A 23,075-nucleotide genomic window follows, 5' to 3' on the forward strand; every position below is an offset into this window, starting at 1 on the left:
AAAGTAATTTTTGAGAGGTAATAAGGTAATTCTTTTATTAAAGATTTTATTCATTTATTTGTTAGAGATCACAAGTAGGCAGAGAGGCAGGTGTGGGGAAGCAGGCTCCCTGCTGGGCAGAAAGCCCGATGTAGGGCTCAATCCCAGGACCCTGAGATCATGATCCCAGCCGAAGGCAGAGGCTTAACCCACAGAGCCACCCTTGCACCCCTAATAAGGTAATTCTTAAGACAAACAAAGGTTATACCTCTGAGCACTTAGGTGGCTCAGTCAGTGTCTCACCTTCCTATGATAGAGCCCTGTGATGGGCTCCCTCCCTGCTCAGCAGGAGGCTGCTTCTCCCTCTTCATACCCCACTGTGGTCTCTTTGAAATAAATTAAAAATAAATAAAATCTTAAAAAAAAAAAAAGACAAAGAAGGTAATTCTTAAGACTGTACCAGATTGGTGCCTGCCAGGCAGCAGTATTGGCACAGGAACCTAGGCAGAGCCTTTGTATATAATCTTATATATAAAATTTCTTTCTAGTTAGAAACAAGGAAACCACAGTGAATGAATCAATTCCTTTAAAAGTCCTAAAAAAACAAAAAATGTCAACCTAAAATTCCATACCAAGAGAAAACATCTTTCAGAAATGAAGATGAGGGTGCCTGGGTGGCTCAGTGGGTTAAGCCGCTGCCTTCGGCTCGGGTCATGATCTCAGGGTCCTGGGATCGAGTCCCGCATCGGGCTCTCTGCTTGGCAGAGAGCCTGCTTCCTCCCCTCTCTCTCTGCCTGCCTCTCTGCCTACTTGTGATCTCTCTCTGTCAAGTAAATAAATAAAATCTTAAAAAAAAAAAAAAAAAAAAAAGAAATGAAGATGAGACAGGGCGCCTGGGTGGCTCAGTGGGTTAAAGCCTCTGCCTTCAGCTCAGGTCATGATTCCCAGGATCCTGGAATCCAGCCCCACATCAGGCTCTCTGCTCTGAGGAGAGCCTGTTTCCTCCTCTCTCTCCCTGCCTGCCTCTCTGCCTACTTATGATCTCTTTCTGTCAAATAAATAAATAAAATCTTAAAGAAAAAAAAAACAAGAAATGAAGATGAGGCAATAGGAGAGTTAAGCGGTTGGGAAATGTTCTCCCCCTAAGAAACAACTAAGACAAAAACAATCATTTTAGTTTTCTGACAATCAACCAAAAATAAATGAGAAGCAATTAGTCATAGAAAGTTATTAACCTTTCTCTCTCTATTTCTTAAAAGATTTTATTTATTTATTTATTTAATTGACACAGAGAGATCACAAGCAGGTGGAGAGGCAGGCAGAGAGAGAGGGGGAAGCAGGCTCCCCGCAGAGCAGAGAGCCCAATGCGGGACTCCATCCCAGGACCCCTGAGATCATGACCCGAGCCGAAGGCAGCGGCCCAACCCACTGAGACACCCAGGTGCCCTAACCTTTCTCTTAAAACAGGAGAAATCTATGGCATTCTGGCACAGAAATGTTTTTTTCAATGATTCAATTAGTTGGGGAAAACTAAGTCCCATTAAATGCGGAATGACTGAAATCCTTCAAAGTGTATTTAGTAACCACAATAAAATTAAATTAGAAATTAAGAAGAGAAATTAATGGAAACCTCCAAATATCTGAAAATAAAAGATTTAATACTAATAAGCCATGCATCAAAGAAGAAATCACAATAAAGAAATAAGGAAATAATTTATACAGAGTAAGAATTAAAATACAGCATATCAATAGTCCTGGGATGTTGTGAAAGCACTGCTTTGTGGGAAATTCACAGCTTAAAATTCTAGCTAAGGAAGAAGAATATAAGATTAGTAACCTGAGTTTCTATCTTAAAAAACTAGAAAGAAATGAATAAATTAAAATTACAGCAATCAGAAAGAAGGAAATAAAAAAGATTAAGCAAAAAAATTAAAAATAATGTTAATGAAACCAAATGTTCAACCCTTTTTTTTTTTTTTTAAAGATTTTATTTATTTATTTGACAGGCAGAGATCACAAGCAGGCAGAGAGGCAGGCAGAGAGAGAGGAGTAAGCAGGCTCCCCACCAAGCAGAAAGCCCGATGTGGGGCTCAATCCCAGGACCCTGAGATCATGATCTGAGCCAAAGGCAGAGGATTTAACCACTGAGCCACCCAGGTGCCCCCCAAATGTGCAATCTTTAAAAAAGAGTAATAAAACTGATAAACATTTAGGTAGACTGAACAAGACAGGAAGAAATACGACACAAATTACAAACAAGAAATAAACAAACATCACTGCCAATCCTATAGAAATGAAGAGGATCATGGGACGCCTGGGCAGCTTAGTTGGTTAAGTGTCTGCCTCATGGTTTCAGCTCAAGTTATGATCTTGTGGTCCTGAGACTGACTCCACACATGGCGCAGAATGTGCTTCAGATTTTCTCTCCCTTTGCCCTTTCCCCTGCTCATGCATGTGCTCTCTCAAACAAACAAACAAACAAACAAGTGTCTTAAAAAAGAAGAAATGAAAAGGATTGTAAGGAAATACCATGAGCAACACTTTGCCATCAAATCTGCAATATACATGAAATGGACAGACAGTCTAAGAGACACAAATTACCAAAATGAATCAACAAATAGAAAAACTGGGATAGATCTGTAACAAAAGATTTAATCAGAAATTGAAAACTGTCACCCCAAAAAGCCCCTAGGTTTAAAATGCCTCACTGGTGAATCCTATCAAATTATAAAAAAGAAATAATACCAATCTTTCATAAACTCTTTCAGAAAACAGAGCTGAGGGGAACACTTCCCAGAGTATTTTATAAGGCCAGTAACTAGATTATGATTGTAGACACAAAATTCCTTAATACAGTATTAGCAAACTGAATCCAGGAGCATTAAAAAAATAAAAAGATTATGTATCATGATCATGCAGAATTTCTCCCAAAATGCAAACCTGGCCTAATATCTGAGAATCAATTAATAGAACAGAATAAAGGAAAAAGTCTGTATTTTCATCTTAACTGAAACAAAACAATCAAATCAATCAATCATGATAAAAACAACAAACAAAATTAGGCTAGAGGGGAATTTCCTCATCCTGCTAAAGGATAACAATGTAAAACTTAAAAGCTAATGGAATTAAAGACTGATGGTTTTCCCTTCAGGATCAGAAAAAATGGAAAGCTGTCCTCTCTTACTACTTTTATTCAGTACTGTACTGGAGATTCTATAGCCAATGCAATAAGGGTAAAAAAAGAAAGTAAAGACACAGAAAAAGTCTTTAGACTGAGAAAGTAAGAATAAAAATGGTCTTTATTCACATATGATCTGTATGTGCAAATCTTAAATAACCTGTAAAACCAACAAAATCTCAAAATGGTATAACAAATGAAAGTATCTTGTAATTCTGGAGGTATATTAAAAAGAACTGCATTTTAATATATTAATAAGGAAGAATCTAGAACAGAAATTAAGAAAACAATTTCATTTACAGTAGAATAAAAAATGAAAAGATTTAGAAGTAAATTTAACAAAAGTAATGCAAGACTTGTACCTTGAAAATCATAAAAAACAGCTAAGAGAAATTAAAGAATATCTAAATAAACGGAGATAACTATATACATAGGTTGGAAGATTTAATACTGTAAAGAACTAAATTCTCTCCAAATTCGTCTACAGAGTCATTATATTCATCAGAATTTCAGCAAACATTTATGTAAAAATTGACAAGCTGACCCTAAAATTTATACAGAAACACAAAGAATCTATAATTGTCACAATTCTGAAAAAGAACAAAGTAGGAGGATTTAGCACAACCTAATTTTAAAAGCATACTCTAAAAGACAAATACTGTATATCTACTTATATGTGGAATCTAAAAAAGCCAAACTCATAGAAATATAGTAGAATGGTGGTTGCCAGAGCCTGGGGGAGGTGAGAGAAATGAAGAGATGTTTAAGAATAGAAACTTCTGCTTATCAGATGAATAAATTCTGGAGATCTAATGTACAGCATTGTGACTACAGTTAATAAAATTGTATTTATTACATACTTGGAAGTTGCTAAGAGAGTAAGCTTAACTATAATCAAAATCACCACAAGAAAAAAAAAGATATTTAGGTAAGATGACTGAGGTGTTAGGAAACCTTGTAACAGTAACTTCACAAAATATGTGAATCAAACCATCACATTGTAAAATTTAAACTCACATATTCTACGTCAATTATACCTCAAAATCTAAAAAAAATTTATTCTAAAGCTACTATAATGAATATAGATGGTATGGGTGTAAGGATAGACAGATTAGAAATGCTATAAATTAATCTTTGCATTTGTGTTCATTTGGTTTTAAAGAAAAGCTCCAAGGACTACCACCTTGTTGGGTCAGTTGGTAGAACATGGGACTCTTAATCTATGGGTCGTGAGTTTGAGCCCCACACTGTATGTAGTGATCACTTAAGAAAAAGGGGGGGAGGTGCCTAGGTGGCTCAGTTAAATGTCCAGCTGTTGATCCTGGCTCAGGTCTTGATCTCAGGCTTGGGAGTCAAAGCTCCTTGTTGGGCTCTATGCCACCCTAGAGCCCATTTAAAAAAACTCCAAGGAAACTCAACTGGAGGAAGGGAGCCTTGCACCAAATGGTGCCTGGACACATGAATACCTATATGTATATATCAGAGGTATACCTTATAACACAATATACACAAAAGTTAACTCAAACAATGGTCCATATACTTCTACTTAAAATATTAAGCTATTAAACTTCTAGAATAAAATACAGAAGAAAATCTGGGGTTAGGCAAAACGTTCACAGATAAATCAAAAGCACATACAGAAAAGAAAATGAAATAAAAGACTTCATTCCAATTGAAAACTTTTGTTTTTCAAAAGGTATCATTAAGAAAATGAAAACAAAGCCAAAGGCATAAAAACACTTCAAATTATTTATGTAATAATAATTTGTATCAAGCATATAAAAGTACTCCTACAAAAACCCTCTCATTAATGATTAAGAACAGATAAAATCAGTAAAGGATAGAAAAGACCTGAACACTAACAAATGATTTTGACCTAAAATCAAAAGCACAGTATGTACTTTTGCCTGAGTAAATAGAACACTTATCTAGACTACAATATGGGTCATAAAACAAATCTTAACAAATTTAAAACCATTCAAATTATACACAGTATATTCTCTGACTACAATGGAATTAAATTAGAAATCAGGAACAGAAAGATCTCAGATATTTGTAAACTAAATACTACACTTCTAAATAAACCATAGGTCAAAGAAACAAGTCAAAAAGGAAATTAGAAAGCATTTTGAGATGAATGAAAATGGAAACACAACATACTAAAAGTAAGGCGATACAGCTAATGCAGTACTAACAGAGAGATTTATAGGAATAAATTCCAATATTAGAAAATAGGCCTTAAATTATTGTCTCACTTTTCACCTTGAGAAAAGCAGAGAAAATGAAACCCAAATTAAGAAGTAACAAGGAGGGACGCCTGGGTGGCTCAGTTGGTTAAGCGGCTGCCTTCGGCTCAGGTCATGATCCCAGTGTCCTGGGATCAAGTCCCACATTGGGCTCCTTGCTCGGCAGGGAGCCTGCTTCTCCCTCTGCCTCTGCCTGCCTCTCTGTCTGCCTGTGCTCGCTCTCTCTCCCTCTCTCTCTATGATAAATAAATAAAATCTTAAAAAAAAAAAAAAGAAGTAAAAAGGAAATAATAGATCAAAAATCAATGTAACAGAAAACAGAAAAATAGAGAAGTTCACTGTAACCAAAATCTCATTTTTTTTTCTTTTCAAATTTTATGTAAATTCTAGTTATCATACAATGCAATATTGGTTTCAGGAGTAGAATTCAGTGGTGCATCTATTAACATATAACAAACAGTGCTCATCAAAACAAGCACCTTCTGATACCCATCACTAATCTAGCCCATTCTTCCCCCACCTCCATCCATCAACCTTCAGCTTGCTCTCTTAGAGTCTCTTACGGTTTGTTTCCATCTCTTTTTCTATCCCCCACCCCATATACTCCTCTGTTTTGTTTCTTGAACTCAACATATGAGTGAAATGGTATTTGTCTTTTTTGGACTTATTTCACTTAGTATGTATACTCTACCTCCATCCATATCCTTGCCAATGACAAGATTTCATTCATTTTATGCCTGAGTAATATTCCATTGTATAGATACATACCACTTTTTTTTTTTTTTTAAATCTCTTCACTAATCAATAGACATTTGGGCTCTTCCCATAGGTTGGTTACATGAACCCCTTCGAATCTGTATTTTTGTAACCTTTGGTTAAATACCTAGGAGTAGAATTGCTGGATTGTAGGGAGTTCTATTTTTAACTTTTTGAGGAACCTCCATACTGTTCTTCAGAATGGCTGCACCAGATTGCATTCCCACCAACAGTACAAGAGAGTTCTCCTTTCTTTGCATCCTAATCAACATCTGTTGTTTCTTGTGTTAATTTTAGTCACTCTGACTGGTGTAAGGTCATATGCCATCACGGTTTTCATTTGTATTTCCCTGATGATGAGTGATGTTGAGCATCTTTTCATGTGTCTGTTAGTCATCTGGATGTCTTTTTTTTTTTTTTTAACTTGGAATTGTCAATTTTTTAAAAAATTTTTTATAAACATATATTTTTATCCCCAGGGGTACAGGTCTGTGAATCACCAGGTTTACACACTTCACAGCACTCACCAAAGCACATACCCTCCCCAATGTCCATAATCCCACCCCCTTCTCCCAAACCCCCTCCCCCCAGCAACCCTCAGTTTGTTTTGTGAGCTTAAGAGTCACTTATGGGTTGTCTCCCTCCCAATCCCATCTTGTTTCATTTATTCTTCTCCTACCCACTTAAGCCCCCATGTTGCATCACCACTTCCTCATATCAGGGAGATCATATGATAGTTGTCTTTCATGAATGTCTTTTTTGAAAAAGTGTCTATTCATGTCTTCTGCTCATTTCTTAACTGGGTATAACCCTGGTTTTTGGGTGTTGAGTGTTGAGCTTGTTAAGTTTTTTTGTAGATTTTGGATACTACCCTTTTATCAGATACGTCATTTGCAAATACCTTCTCCCATTTGATAGGCTGCCTTTTAGTTTTGTTTCTGCCGCTATGCAGATTTTTATCTTGATGAAGGCCCAATAGTTCATCTTAAGCTTTTGTTTCTCTCACCTCCTGAAATGTGTCTAGTAAAAAGCTGCTAAAGCTGAGACTGAAGAGGTTGCTGCCTCTGTTTTCCTCTAAGATTTTGATGATATCCTGTCTTCGTTTAGGGCTTTCATCCATTTTAAGTTTATGTTTGAGTATGCTATAAAAAAGTGGTCTGGTTTCATTTTTTTGCAGGTTGCTGCCCAGTTTTCCCAACAAAATTTGTTGAAGAGACTTTTATCCATTGGATATATTTTTTTCTGCTTTGCCAAACATTAATTGACCATATAGCTGTAGGTCCATTTCTCTGATTTTCTATTCTGTTCCATTGATCTAGATGTCTATTTTGTGCCAGTACCATACTATCTTGATGAATACAACTGTGTAATATAGCTTGAAGTCTGTAATCATGATGCCTCTGGCTTTTCTATTCTTTTCCAAGACTGCTTTGGCTATTAGGGGTCTTCTGCGGCTCCATACACATTTTAGGATTTAGTTCTGGAAAAATGCTGTTGGTATAGTAATAGGGATTGCATTAAATGTGTAGATTGCTTTGGATAGTACATTTTAACAATGTTTGTTCTTCCAATCCATGAGCACGGAATATTTTTCCAATTCTTTGTGTCCTCTTCAATCTCTTTCACAAGTGTTTTGTAGTTTTAAGAATGTACATATTTTATCTCTTCGATTAGGTTTATTCCTAGGTATCTTATTGTTTTTTGTGCAACTGTAAATGTAATCGATTCTTTGATTTCTTTTTCTGTGTCTTCATTATTGGTGTATAGAAATGCAACAGATTTCTGTACATTGATTTTATATCCTGTGACTTTGCTAAATTTGTTTATCAGTTCTAACAATTGGGAGGGGTCCTTCAGGCTATATAGAGTATCACGTCATTTGCAAAGAGAGTTTGACTTCTTCCTTGCCATTTGTATGCCTTTCATTTCTTTTTTGTTGTCTGACTACTGAGGCTAAGACTTCCAATACTATGTTAAATGGTAATGGTGAGAGTGGACATCCCTCTTTTATTCCTAACTGTACAAGGAAAGCTCTCAGTTCTTCCCCATTGACATATTAGCTGAGGATCTTTCGTATATGGCCTTTATAATGCTGAGATATGTTCCATCTATCTCTACTTTTTTCAACTTTATTTATTTGAAAGGAGAAGTGAGAGAGAGAGAGAAGGAGATGAGTGGGGATAGTGGCAGAGGGCTAGGGTGAAGCAGACTCCCCACTAAGGAGGGCAATGCGGGGCTTGATTCCAGGACTCTGGGATCTTGACCTGAACTGAAGGCAGATGCTTAATCGACTGAGCCACCCAGGCACCCCGTATTGAGGGTTTTTCTCAAGAATGGATGCTGTTGGGGTGGCTTAGTCAGTTAAGTGACTGCCTTAGGCTCAGGTCATGATCTCAGGGTCTTGGGATCAAACCTTGTATGGGGCTCCTTATTCATCGAGAGCCTGCTTTCCCCTCTCCCTCTGCCCCTCCCCTTCTCATGCTAACATGTTCTCGTAAATAAATTAAAAATCTTAAAAAAAAAGAAAAAAAGAATGGATGTTATATTTTGTCAAATGCTTTTTCTATATCTACTGATATGATCATAATGTTCTTATGCTTTCTTTTATTAATGTGGTATATCATGTCAGTGGATTATGAATACTGAATCATTCTTGGAGCCCAAGAATAAATCATATTTGATCATGAAATAGGTGAATAATTATTTTATGTAGTTTAGATGTGATTTGCTAGTATCTTTAGAATTTTTGCATCCATGTTAATCAGGTATATTGGCCTGTAATTCTCCTTTTTAATGGGGTCTTTGGTTTTTGAATGAACGTAATGTTGGCCTCATAAAAGGAGTTTGGAAGTTTTCCTTCCATTTCTATTTTTTTCTAAAGATTTATTTATTTTAGAGAGGAGTGAGCGAGCACATGGGTGAGGGGGAAGGACAGAGAGAAGGAGAGAAAAAGCAGACTCCTCGCTGAGTGTGGAGCCTGATGCCAGGCTCAATCCCAGGAACCTGAGATCAATGACCCAAACCAAAACTAAGTCAGATGTTTAACGAACTGAGTCACACAGGTGCACCTTCCATTTCTATTTTTTGGAATAACTTGGGAAGAATAGGTATTAAACTCTTCTTTAAATGTATGGTAGAATTCCCCTGTGAAGGTATCTGGTGCTAGACTTTTGTTTTGGGAGATTTTTAATTACTGATTCAATTTCCTTGCTGGTCATGTTCAAATTTTCCAATTCTTTCTTTTTTCAGTTTTGGTAATTTGTATGTTTCTAGGAATTTGTCCATTTCTTCCAGATTGCCCAGTTTGTTAGCATATAATTTTTTCTAATATTCTCTAATGATTATTTGTATTTCTGTGGTGTTGGTTGTGATCTTTCCTCCTTCATTTGTGAATTTATTTGGGTGTGCGGTCTTTTCCATTTTGTAACTCTGGCTAGGGGTTTATCAATTTTTTAAAAAAATCAGCTCTTAGTTCTGTTGATCTGTTCTACTGTATTTTTGTTTCTCTATCATTTATTTCTGCTCCATTCTTTACTATTTCTCTGCTTCTGCTGGCTTTGGGCTTTATTTGCTGTTCCTCTTTTAGTACCTTTAGGTGTAAGGTTAGTTGCATATTTGAGAATTTTCTTGCTTTTTGATGTAGGCTTGTGTTGCAGTATACTTCATTCTTAGGACTCACGTTGCTGCAACCCAAAGATTTGACTGTTATGTTTTCATTTTCATTTCTTTTCATGCACTTTTTAAAATTTCTTGATTTCCTGATTAACTCATTCATTCCTTAGTAGGATGTTCTTCAATCTCCACGTATTTGTGGTCTTTCCAAATTTTTTCTTGTGTTTGACTTCAAGTTTCATAGTATTTTGGTCTGAAAATATGCATAGAATGTTCATTATCCTTTTGTACTTACTCAGAGCTGATTTGTGAGCCAGTATGTGATTTATCCTAGAGAATGTTGTAAGTGCACTCTAAAACAATGTGTTCTGCTGCTCTAGGATTAAATGTTCTGAATGTATCTATTAAGTCCATCTGGTAGAGTGTGTCTTTCAAAGCCCTTGTTTCCTTGTTGATTTTCTGCTTAGAAGACCTGTTCATCTAACACCCCATTGCTGTAAGTAGGGTGTTGAAGCCCCCTACCATTAGTGTATTATTATCAATGAGTATCTTTATGTTTGTTATTAGTTGATTGATATATTTGCATGCTCCCAAATTGAGAGCATATATACATATAATTTTTAGATCTTCTTGATGGACAGACCCCTTAATTATGAAACAATGCCCTTCTATATCTCTTCTTATAGTCTTTGCTTTAAAATCTGGTTTATCTGATATAAATATGGCTACTCAGGCTTTCTGTTTATGTCCATCAGCATGACAGATTATTCTCCCTTCGCTCACTTTCAACCTGCAGGTGTCTTTAGGTATGAATCTCTCTCTGTCTTTTTTTCCAAATATGGTCCACACCCAGGGTACAGCCCAACACAGGACCTGCACTCACAACTGTGAAATTAAGAATCACATGCTCAACTGACTGAGCCACCCAGGCACTCCCTAAAATGCATTTCTTGTAGGTGGCATATAGACTGGTCTTATTTTTTATCTGGTATCCTTTGTCTTTTAATTGGAGAATTTAGTCTATTTACATTCAGAGTGATTACTTAAAGATATGAATTTAGTGCCATTCTACTATTTGTAAAGATGGTGCTTCTGCTGATGTTCTGTTCCTTTCTAGTCTGTTACTTTTGTTCTTTCTCCCCCCACTAAGAGATTCCTCTCTAATATTTCTTGTAAGACTGGTTTAGGGGCCACAAACTCCTTTAGTTCTTGTTAGTCTAGGAGCCTCTTTATCTCTCGTTCTATTCTGAGTGATAGCCGTGCTGAATACATTATTTTTGGCTGCGTATTTCCCCCATTAGGTGTAAGGTTCAGTATACTGAATTCAGTATACTGAATATATTCTGCCATTTTCCCCTGGCCTGCCACAGTCCTGTGGACAGATGTGCTTCAAACCTAGCATGGCTTCCCTTGTAGGTTAAGGATATTTTTAACGTTTTGCTTTCAGGACTCTGTCTTTGTATATGTATTTTGTGAATTTAGCTATGATATATTTAAGTGATGGCCAGCTTTTGTTGAATTTAATAGGACTTCTCTGTGCTTCTTGGATTTTGATGTCTGTGTCATTCCCCAGATTAGGAAAGTTTTCAGCTATAATTTGCTCAAATAAACCTTCTGCCCCTTTTTCTCTTTCTTCACCTTCTGGGACATCTATGATATGAATGCTATTACATTTTAAGAAGTCACTTAGTTTCCTGAGTCTTCCTTTGTGATCCAATACCCTCATCACTTCAGTTTCATTATTTTCCATAATTTTATCTTTTATGTCACAGATTTAGTCCTCTGATTCATCCACCCTCATTGTTATGACATCTATTTGGGTTTGGACATTAGTTATAGCATTTTAAATTTTGGCTTGACTAGATTTTTGGTTGCTTATCTCTGCAGTAAGTGATTCTTTAGTGTCTTCCATACTTTTTTCAAGCTGAGCTAGTATCTTATAATTGTTGTTTTAAATTCTAGTTCAAATATTATTTGTATCTGTATTAATTAAATCCCTGGCCATTACTTCTACTTCCTGTTCTTTCTTTTTGGGCGAATTCCTCCATCTTGTCATTTTCTTCAGGAAAACAAATCTAGATCCTAGGAGTGTTTTGTTCTGCATGTTAAAGAAAGCTAGATCTTGGGGGTGCCTGGGTGGCTCAGTGGGTTAAAGCCTCTGCCTTCGGCTCAGGTCATGATCCCAGGGTAATGGGATCGAGCCCCATATAGGGCTCTCTGCTCAGCGGGGAGCCTGCTTCCCCTTCTCTCTCTCTGCCTGCCTCTCTGCCTACTTGTGATCTCTGTCTGCCAAATCAATCAATCAATCTATCTATCTTTTTAAAAAATTTTTTAAAAATAAAAAAATTAAAAAAAAAAAAAAGAAAGAAAGCTAGATCCAAAAGATACAATTAATATACATACAAAAATATGGGTGCCTGAGTGACTCAGTCGGCTCCACGTCTGACTTCAGCTCAGGTTATGATCTCGGGGTCCTAGGACCAAGCCCTGCACTGGACTCCCTGCTCAGTGGGGGAGTCTACTTTTCCCTCTCCCTCTGCCCCTCAATCCTACTCACGCTCTCTCAAATAAGTAAAATCTTTTTTTTTTTTAGATTTTATTTATTTATTTGACAGACAGATTGTAAGTAGGCAAGAGAGGCAGGCGGGGAGAGAGAGGAGAAAGCAGGCTCTCTGCAGAGCAGAGAGCCCGAGGTGGGGCTCGATTCCAGGACCCTGGGATCATGACCTGAGCCAAAAGCAGAGGCTTTAACCCACTGAGCCACCCAGGTGCCCCTCAAATAAATAAAATTTTAAGAAAAATGTTTTCATCACAAGAAAAAACATTAAAAAAATTTTTTTAATGCAAATTAAAAAGATTAAGAAAATTTTAAAAATAGGTCTTTCATTCATTTTTGTATATGGTGTAAAAATATGGTCCAGTTTCATTCTTCTCCATGTCGTTGCCCAGTTTTCCCAACACCATTTGTTGAAGAGACTGTCCTTTTTCTGCTGGATAGTCTTTCCTGCCTTGTTGAAGGTTAGCTGACCACAGAGTTAAGGGTCCACTTCTGGGTTCTGATGATCTATGTGCCTGTTTTTGTGCCAGTACTATACTGTCTTGTTGATTATAGCTTTGTAATATACCTCGAAGTCCAGAATTGTGATGCCACCAGCTTTGGTTTTGTTTTTCAATGTTCCTCTGGCTATTTGGATTTTTTTCTGGTTCCATACAAATTTTAGGATTATTTGTTCCAGCTTTGTAAAAAACTTGATGGTATTTTGGTCTTATGTAAACATTGCTCTAGGCAGCAAAAACATTTTAACAATATTTGTTCTTCCAATCCATGAGCATCGAATGTTTCTCCATTACTTTGTGTCTTCCTCAATTTCCTTCATGAGTGTTCTAACAAACCAAAAGACAACCAACAGAATGGGAGAAGATATTTGCAAATGTCCTATCAGATAAAGGGCTAGTAACCAAAATCTATGAAGAACTTCTCAAACTCGACACCCAAAGAACAAATGATCTAATTGAGAAATGGGCAGAAAACATTTCTCCAAAGAAGATAATACAAATGGCCAAGAGAAACATAAAAAATGGTCAACATCACTCAACATTAGAAAAATACAGAGGTGCCTGGGTGGCTCAGTGGGTTAAGCCTCTGCCTTCGGCTCAGGTCATGATCTCAGGGTCCTGGGATTAAGCCCCACAACAGTCTCTCTGTTCAGCAGGGAGCCTGCTTCCCCCTCTCTCTCTACCTGCCTCTCTGCCTACTTGTGATCTCTCTCTGTCAAATAAATAAATACTAAAAAAAAAAAAAAAAAGAAAAATACAAATCAAAATCAAGAAGATACTATCTCATACCGGTCAGAATGGCCAAAATTAACAAGTCAGGAAAGGACAGATGTTGGCAAGGATACAGAGAAAGGGGAAATCTCTTACACTGTGTAAGGGAATGCAAGCTGGTGTAGCCACTCTGGAAAACAGTATGGAGGTTCTTCAATAAGCTGAAAATAGAGCTTACCTACCCTAGTTGAACAACTGCACTACTTGGTATTTATCCCAAAGACAGAAATGTAATGATCTGAAGGGGTATCTGTACCCTAGTGTTTACAGTAGCCAAACTATGGAAACTGGCCAAGTGTCAACAACTGATGAATAAAGACGACACAGGGACACACACACACACACACACACACACACACATATATATATGGAATACTAGTCAGCCATCAAAAAGATGAAATCTTGGGGCGCCTGGGTGGCTCAGTGGATTAAGCTGCTGCCTTCGGCTCAGGTCATGATCTCAGGGTCCTGGGATCAGAGTCCCACATTGGGCTCTCTGCTCAGCGGGGAGCCTGCTTCCTCCTCTCTCTCTGCCTGCCTCTCTGCCTACTTGTGACCTCTCTCTGTCAAATAAATAAATAAAATCTTTAAAAAAAAAAAAAAGATGAAATCTTGCCATTTGCAATGACATGGTATTACGCTAAATGAAGTCAATCAGAGAAAGGCAATTATCATATAACCTTACTCATATATGGAACTTAAGAAACATAACAGAGGATCATAGGGGAAGGAAGGAAAGAAATATAAGAAGAAATTAGAAACAGGTACAAACCATAAGACTCTCTTTACCAAAGGAAACAAGCTGAGGGTTGGTGGAGAGGAGGAGGTGGGGGGGGGGGAATGGGGTAACTAGGTGATGGACATTAAGGAAGGCATGTGATATAATGAGCACGTAAGACTGAAGAATCAATGAACTCTACCTTTGAAATTAATACTACACTGCATGTTAATTAATTGAATTTAAACAAACAAAAAAAAGGAAGCTAGATCCTATCGTTCCCAAAGCTAAAGCTTTCTAGCACTCTATGATCAACAGACTTCAGATGGGTAGGGGTTTTGTGCTGGTCTTTTCAAGGAGGGGCTCGATACTCTGGATTCTCAGGGGGACTTGACCTAGTAAAGATGCACTTGTAGAATTGTGGGTGTGTGTGTGCAGGATTTGGTTTACATGACTCAGGCCTCCCTTTGGTGGCGCTGTTTTTCTCACTGAGGTTGGTTAGTGCTTGTGGGTGTGGGGTGGAAATGGTGTTACCCTGTTGTCTCAGGAGAGCAGAGCTCAAGCCAGCTACTCCTCAGGAAGCCCTTATAGAAGAGCAAACAATCACCCCTCCTGTGTCCCCAGGTTCCATCAGATCCCATCAGTCTCTCTTTGCCTGAGCTCTCCACATGTCAGCCGGCACCACACTCTTGTGTTTTACCTCAGGTGAAGTTGTGTTTTAAAACCCCAAACTTCAGAGACCACCCTCCCTCCCCCAGGCAGGGACCTGTGCTGATCTGGAGGAGGGTCTTGTGCTGTGGCCAGTGCTGGCTGGTCCCAGAAAATAGTCAGCTGAACACGCAGTAGTTAGGAGTTTATGGTAAGCTGGAGCACAAACCTGGAGCCAAGGTTTGTTGCTCTGATCTGGTGTCTTTGTTCCTATGTTGGGGAAGGGGGCAGATCAATGGCACCTGTACCAAATGTACTCCAAGTAGGGAAACTTTCTCTCTGTGTGACCTAGGGTATCCTCAGATTATGCTGCCTACTCATGGGTCTCTGCCCTCCCTCCCCACAGAAGCACCACTAAGGCAGGCATGACTCTGTGATGGCAGGCTTCTAAAACTTCAGATTTTACGCTCTGCTGCTTATAATACCATGTAGTAGTCTCCATAAGCAGGGATACCTCCCCCCTGCAGCACCCATAGTTCTTATATCCCCCAAATCAACTCTTCAGAGTTCCTACCTTCCATAATTCTACTTGTAAGACTTGCAGTTTTATTCTCTCAGTCCTCAGATTAATTTCTTGGGTGTTCATAATGATTTGATATTTATCTATCTATGTTCAAGGGAGGAGGCAAGCTTAAGGTTCCCCTATTCCTCCACCGTCTTAACAACTCCTCCCCAAATCTCAATTTTTAAGAAAAATAAATACAATTGATACAAGAGATGTGAAACCACAAATATTATAAACAACTTTATGCTGACAGTTGTGGGATATAATTTAATAACTTGGATCAATGTATCATTTTCTTGTAATATATAAAATGAACAGCCTTGTATCTATTAAAGAAATTTATTTTGCACTTAAAAACATCCTTATAATGAAAATTCTAGGTCCCAATGGTATAATACCTATCTGAAGAAAAATAGTAACAATACTATTAAACTCTTCCAGAAAATTAAAAAGGAGAAAATACACTGCAAATCATTAAAAAAAGCCAGCATTACCGTGGTTCAAAAGCAGTCAGAGACATTTGATAAAAACAAAAAAGTTAAGAGATATATCTCTCTTGAGCAAAGAAGCAAAATTCTTAGGAAAATTCAGGAAATCATATGCAACAATATATAGAAAGAATAATACAACAGGACTATGAGGAATTTATCTCAAGAATTTAAGGCTAACATTTGAAATTCAACTAGCTCAATTCATATTAATAGTCTTAGAGAAGAAAAACTGCATATACTGATCTCAACAGATGTAGAAAAGCATCTGACAAAATTCAAGACCCATTTCTAATTAAAAACCTCAGAAAAAGAATAGAAGGGAAATTTCCTCAACGTGATAAAGGGCATCTATGAAAAACTTACATTTAACAGTCTTAATGATGAAAGACTAATTTTGCTTAGTGAAAAAAGTCAAATAAAGACAAAAATAACAAAAATCAGGAGCACATATTGTATAATTCCATTTTTATGAAATCCTTAAAAGTGTAAACAAATCAGTTAGCAAATCAAGAACTGCTTAAGGATGGAAGTGGGAGAGACTGGCAAGGTTGGGAGGAATTACAAAATGGCAAGAGAAAATTTCTGAGGATGATGGATATATTCATTATCTTGCCTGTAGTAGTTTTAAAACTACACACACACACACACACACACACACACACACACATATACATCAAAACTCATCAACTTACGCACTTCACTCTTGTCTGATACCAACTCTTTTTGTATTTCTGGGCCCAATTTGAATACGGGGCATGGGTTTCCCCTCCGTGCACGCGCGCGCGCAGGCGCACACACACACACACACACACACACACCAATAGTACCTGCTAGTTTCTGAGAATTCATCTCAATTCTGACACTCTCTACCTAAACACAGCATCAGATTCCACAGAAAAAGGGCTCAGTCCTACAAGACTGTCCTCTACTCCCCCAATTTAGATGGCAGTCTGAAGCCCAGGCTTTTGTCACCTATGCTTCTGACCCGTGGGCTACAGATTGGAGGTTCCAACCACCTGCTCCTTAGGTTTGTTTTTGTTTTTTGTTTAAGATTTATTTAAGAGGGAAAGACAGAGAGAACACAAGAGCAAGCAGAAGGGAGAGAGAATTACCAGTGGACTCTGTGCTGACTATAGAGCCTAACTCAATCTCACCACTATGAAATCACCCTGAACCAAAACCAAGAGTCAGATGCTTAACCAACTATGCCACCCAGGCAACCTCTCCTTAGATTCTTTTAATATGCTAGAGTGGCTCACAGAATTCACGGAAACAATTAGTCACATTTACCAATTCATTAAAGGATATGATAAAGAATTTGAATCAACAGTCAGATTAAGAGATACATAAGGCAATGCGCAGGAAAGGTGAACAGAGCTTTTAAGCCCTCTTCAGGTGTGTTATTCTCCTCGCATCTATATTTGTTCAACAACCCAGAAGCTCTCTGAACCCAATCCTACAGGTCTTTATGGAGGCTTCACTGCTTCATTATTAACTATGTCACTGCAAACAGCTGATTCAATCTCCAGCCCTCCTCCACTACTCAGAGCCTGGGGGTAGGACTGAAAGTTCCAAATGACCAAATATGTATTTCTTATAAATAACTATATCACATCGTGTAATTTGTTTTATGTAAATTAAACCTCTACCAAGTTGTAATAAAAAAAAAAAAAAGACTGCATGACAGGTATGTGGAAGAACTTTTATTTTTAAAAATTAATTTTTCAGGGGGCACCTGCGTGGCTCAGGCAGTTCATGATCTCAGGGTCCTGGGATCAGGTTTCCTGCTCAACAGGCAGTCTTCTTCTCCCTCTCCCTACTCTTATGTACACTCACTCTCTCAAAAATAATTAAAATTTTTTAACAATTCAAAAAATTAATTTTTCAATAATTCATAGAATGTGTAGTTTATGCATAAAAGAGGATATTAAACTCTAAATATTCCATACTCGAAGTAAAGGCGTTGGCTCTATTTTTTTTTAAGGTGAAATAAAGTAGTTTTCAGATAAACAAAAATTAGAATAGGCTGAAGTAAAATGGTAACAGAAACTCAAGTATGAGAGCTGAATATAGTAAATTTGTAAATATAAACAGTTCTGTTTTCTTATTTTTAAGTTTCCTAAAAAGACAGGTGGTTTTTACTTTTTTAATTGGTTGAAATATTTGCCCAAATTGCAGATATCTCCAATTTTAAGATGTGTGTGTGAGGGGAGGTATGTGTCCCTCTCAGGTTGTACAGTCTCTCTCAGTATCTTTTTTAAAATCAGTTATTGAACAGAATTTCCCGGTGTATTTTCATCTTCCAGGTTTTTTCCTAAAAGTTCCATTACCCATTAAGGAGGTTCAGTGCAAGTTTATTAAACTTGCCTAAATTTCCTAATAATATGGAAGATAACCACAAATTACTAGATAACAAACAACTATTTTCTGGGTTGTTGAGTAGCGCACCGTATTTTTTTTCCTTCTTGCTTTTTGATCCTCTTCACCCATTTCTCCCACCCATCCTGACTCGGGCAAGCACCAATCTGTTCTCTGTATCTATGAGCTTGCTTTATTGTTTCAAGAGTTGATATATATCACAATATTTATCTTTTTCTGCCTGACTTATTTTACTTAGCATAATGCTCTTAAGGTCCATCCATATTGTTGCAAATGGCAAGATCTCATTTTTTTTTTAAGATTTTATTTATTTATTTGAGAGAATGAGTGAGAGAGAGCACGAGAGAGGAGAAGGTCGGAGGGAGAAGCAGACTCCCCAAGGAGCTGGGAGCCCGATGCGGAACCTGACTCTGGAAGTCCGGGATCATGACCTGAGCCGAAGGCAGTCGCTCAACCGAGCCACCCAGGCGCCCAAGATCTCATTATTTTTTAATGGCTGAATAATATTCCATTGTATATATACAAGCACATATACAATTTCTTTATCCACTCCTCCATCTATTAGTTGTTTGTATATCTTGGCTGAAATAAATAATGTTGCAAAGAACACAGGGGTGCATATATCTTTTTGAGTTAATGTTTTATTCTTCTTTGAATCAATACCAAGATCAAAACATCTTTTTATGTTTTGAATTAAAACAAAATGTTTAAGTTAAAATATCAAAATTACATTTTTTCTTTTTTAAAAAATAGATTTCCTTGTTTTAACTAACTTCAAATTAACTGGCCAGTTAAAATCTCAAATGTGTCTAAAAATAGTTCTTCTATTTATTATCTGTGTCTATCTACCTAAACATATCATATCCTATCGTGCCTAATTAACAGAAAGTAATGAGTATATGTATATGATTCATTCATTGTGAAATACGCTGTTCAATAATGTATCAGTAATCTTTTTTTTTTTTTTAAGATTTTATTTTTTATTTATTTGACAGAGAGAAATCACAAGTAGATGGAGAGGCAGGCAGAGAGAGAGAGAGAGAGAGGGAAGCAGGCTCCCTGCTGAGCAGAGAGCCCGATGCGGGACTCGATCCCAGGACCTTGAGATCATGACCTGAGCCGAAGGCAGTGGCTTAACCCACTGAGCCACCCAGGCGCCCAATAATGTATCAGTAATCTTAAAATTCAGAGGAAGATATACTAAACTTGTTTGTCCTGGAATATGACAAGAATACTTTGTAAATGCTTTGTTTCTATTTTCATCTGTATAACTGAAGGTACAGAAGAGCTCTTGATTATTTACAGAGGTGCCCTTTTCTGTCACAGAGCTATTTTTAAAAGACTGTTGGGTTAATCTGACCACAGAACAAGATGAGTATCACAGGCATGAAGTAGGGTATTAATTTTTTTTTCAAATACCAAGACAATCACATTTTCCTAAGGCCATATTAACTTTATAATATCATATTAATTACTATTCCATTAGTACAAATGTAAGTACATTGAATGCCTCTGTATATGTTCTGAATTTGCAAGTGTGGTAGTGATACAATTTCCTTCGCAACAACAGTATGATATTTATTTAGCCTTTATAGACAAAATTATTTACTGGAAAACAAAGCAAGTAATTAGGGAGTTTCATATTTTTATAATTACCTAGTACTACAAAGAAGCAATCAATTATTTAAGTGAAAAATCTAGAGTGATTTATAAAATTCCTTACCGGTATCTATGAACAAATATACCCTTAAAAATAGAGTTCATCATATTTTCAATTTCATCCTGGTTTTCCTGTAGCTGAAATGAAAAGAAAAAAATTAAATCCTGATTTTATCTGAAATGTACAGTTTCAGTTATTTTTAATTACTGGTTCTTCTCATTCTTGGTAATTATCAATGCTTTTTCTAACTTATTATTCAACAGATAATCAGAAATTACAAGTACTCTTGTATTACTTCAACAGCTGTTATACCGACTTTAGAACCTCTTTGTCTCTCTTTACATATACACGCAATGACTAACAAGGAGTGGTGTGGCTAACTGTGGCCAGATTCCAATCCCCAAAATATGACCTGCTTTGGGGAAAAAGCTTCAATTTCTATACCTCTTCCAACAAAGTCAGGTCCCTGGCTTGTTTTGCCTCTCTTGGTAATAGGTCAGCCTTAATTATGATATTTGCCACTGTAAAAGAAACTTACTATTCTATCTGAAGTATCCAAAGAGTACTCTCCAAATGTTTAGTCCATAACTAAGAGTAGGCCAAGTTCCCAATATAGATGGCAAGCAAAAGATAGGAAGGATCTTTGCCATTAGTGATGGAATGCAGCAACACAATTAAACAGTTCAGCAATGATAAAAAATTCAGGCAATATTACTGATTAGAATTAAAGCTTGAGCTTATTCATTGCTCAACAGGAATAATAGCACTGATACAAAATTATATCCCAAGTGGTATTTCTTATTATACTTTGTTCTGTGGCAATACTCAGTGAAGTATTTGCTTTTAGGCACGCCTCAGTGTCTCAGTTGGTTAAGTGGCTGCCCTCGGCTCAGGTCATGATCCCAGGGTCCTGGGATCCAGTCCTGTATCGGGCTCCCTGTTCAGTGGAGAGCTTGCTTCTCCCTCTCCCTGCTGCTCTGCCTACTTGTGCTCTTTCTCTCTCTGTCAAATAAATAAACAAATCTTTAAAAAAAAAAAAAAAAGGAAATATTTGCTTTTATTACATATAGGAATGTGAGAACAAAATACTTTCTGACTTACTCTTTTGCTGTATGCTTTATTTTAGGTTTATGGAAATAAGATTGGGAATACTTACATATTAAACCATCAAATTACTGTATCATACTGTAAGTTTTAAAAATTACTTTTGCTGTATTTGTTACATAAAAAATTAATTCATAAGAGGCATACAGTTTGGTTAGTAGTACTTACTGATGCACAATTCCAAAATTTACTTTCACAATATTTCAAGTGTGGTATGTATAATTTTAACTGTGTTCCTTAGAAATCCATATAATGGAAGTCCTGATGCCCTAGTACACCTCAAACCTTACTTGAAAATAGGATTGTGGCAAAAGTAATTAGTTCAGATGGTGTCATTCTAGAGTAGGGTGGGCCTCCAATCCAAGATGATTGGTATCTTTAAAGAAAGGATAAATTTAGAGACAAACACACATAAAGTCATGGAGAAACTGGAGTTATCTTCAACTTCTAGCTTGCAAAACTGTGAGACGATAAATTTCTGTTCTGTAAGCCACTCAGTTTGTGGTATCTGTGATAGCAATCTTAACACCCTCATACAGTATGGGCAATAATTTAGGCATAGGTTTGCTGTTTCCTAATGTCTATTATAACCCATTATTCATTGATAATTTATATGTAGCAATATGGTATTATTCTTTTTTCAAGTTAAAATACAGACTAATACTCTAGATTTAAAATTTTATTTCCTAATGGGCAAATAAAATTGTTACCTACTAAAAAGCCAGTTTGAAACACTTTCAGCATACATATGGAAATTTCAGTATAAACCTGGAACCAACCTTATTCATAGGAATGCCTTATTTATTAACTAATAAATAGTCTTTGGCTTTCTTTTGGGAATGCAGCTTCGCTGATCCCCAGCTCTGACCTTAGTATTTATTAAGTTTCCTGAACTCATACCCTGATATCCTCAGTTACCTAACCCCCAGACTATCTTCTTTCGAAAGGAGGACTGTTTTAGGATTTTCTTCTCCAGATATAATTAGTTAAGATGGGGTCATTCTGGAGTAAGGTGGGCTCCAAATCCAGTATGATTGGTGTCTTTAAAGAAAGAATAAATATAGAGACAGACACACCTGAAAGTCATGGGAGAAAGCACTCAGACAGCACTCAGATAATCACTGGCTGAACCTTCCAGGTTAATTTGAAAAGTATGAGATTACATAATCTAATTTATATAAATAAGATTAAAAATACACATACACCTTTTTATCGAGAATACAAAACATGAAACTTACCTCTTTGCGTTTCTGAAGAAGTAACTCCAACCTTTCGTTGGCTCTCTTCCCAATCATTTTATTTCTCTCAGCTTCATATTGTCTTTGTGTATTATCCTGATGAATACTGAGGTTTAAGGCAACATTCACCAATGCAGTCATGAGCTTCATGGCTATGAAATAAAGGAATATTATGGTATTCACCCGTTAATCAGACCTTCATCCGTAAGATTACAAATTTATAATGGAAACGGATGAAAGAAAGAAACTAGTCAGTTTCTATGTTTACAACTCAGTCACAATAAAAAAAAGAAACTTACTTTATAGAAATAAAGTCATCATCTTAGGCTGCAAGATAATTTTCTTTGCCTCAGTGTCTCTATAGCTTGGCTCATTGGCATTTCCCACTTAAAAACAGCCTCAAACTAACTATCAGCAAGAAAGATTTAACAACCCCTCGGGCGCCTGGGTGGCTCAGTGGGTTAAGCCGCTGCCTTCGGCTCAGGTCATGATCTCGGGGTCCTGGGATCGAGTCCCGCATCGGGGGTCTCTTCTCAACAGGGAGCCTGCTTCCCTCTTTCTCTGCCTGCCTCTCCATCTACTTGTGATTTCTCTCTGTCAAATAAAAAAAAACAACCCCTCTTCTCCACCCTCAAATATGCTTACTTTAGTGAGGACATACTAAGCAAGCCTA

The 23,075-nt window shown here is 37.0% G+C and overlaps 1 protein-coding gene across 8 annotated transcripts in view; it reads right to left on the bottom strand.

Annotated features, from left to right (window-relative positions):
* STAG1 (STAG1 cohesin complex component) overlaps positions 1 to 23,075 on the bottom strand; it is a 453,259-nt gene that overhangs the window by 144,537 nt on the left and 285,647 nt on the right. For all 8 annotated transcript variants that reach the window (XM_059162692.1, XM_059162694.1, XM_059162691.1 and 5 more), the window contains 2 exons: positions 22,403 to 22,554; positions 20,124 to 20,197 (listed from right to left, as the gene is read on the bottom strand). In XM_059162692.1, coding sequence (XP_059018675.1) covers positions 20,124 to 20,197; positions 22,403 to 22,554 — 226 coding nt within the window. The remainder of the gene's footprint in view (positions 1 to 20,123; positions 20,198 to 22,402; positions 22,555 to 23,075) is intronic.

The sequence above is a fragment of the Mustela lutreola genome, chromosome 2, assembly GCF_030435805.1.
Source record: "Mustela lutreola isolate mMusLut2 chromosome 2, mMusLut2.pri, whole genome shotgun sequence".
Classification (NCBI taxonomy): domain Eukaryota; kingdom Metazoa; phylum Chordata; class Mammalia; order Carnivora; family Mustelidae; genus Mustela; species Mustela lutreola.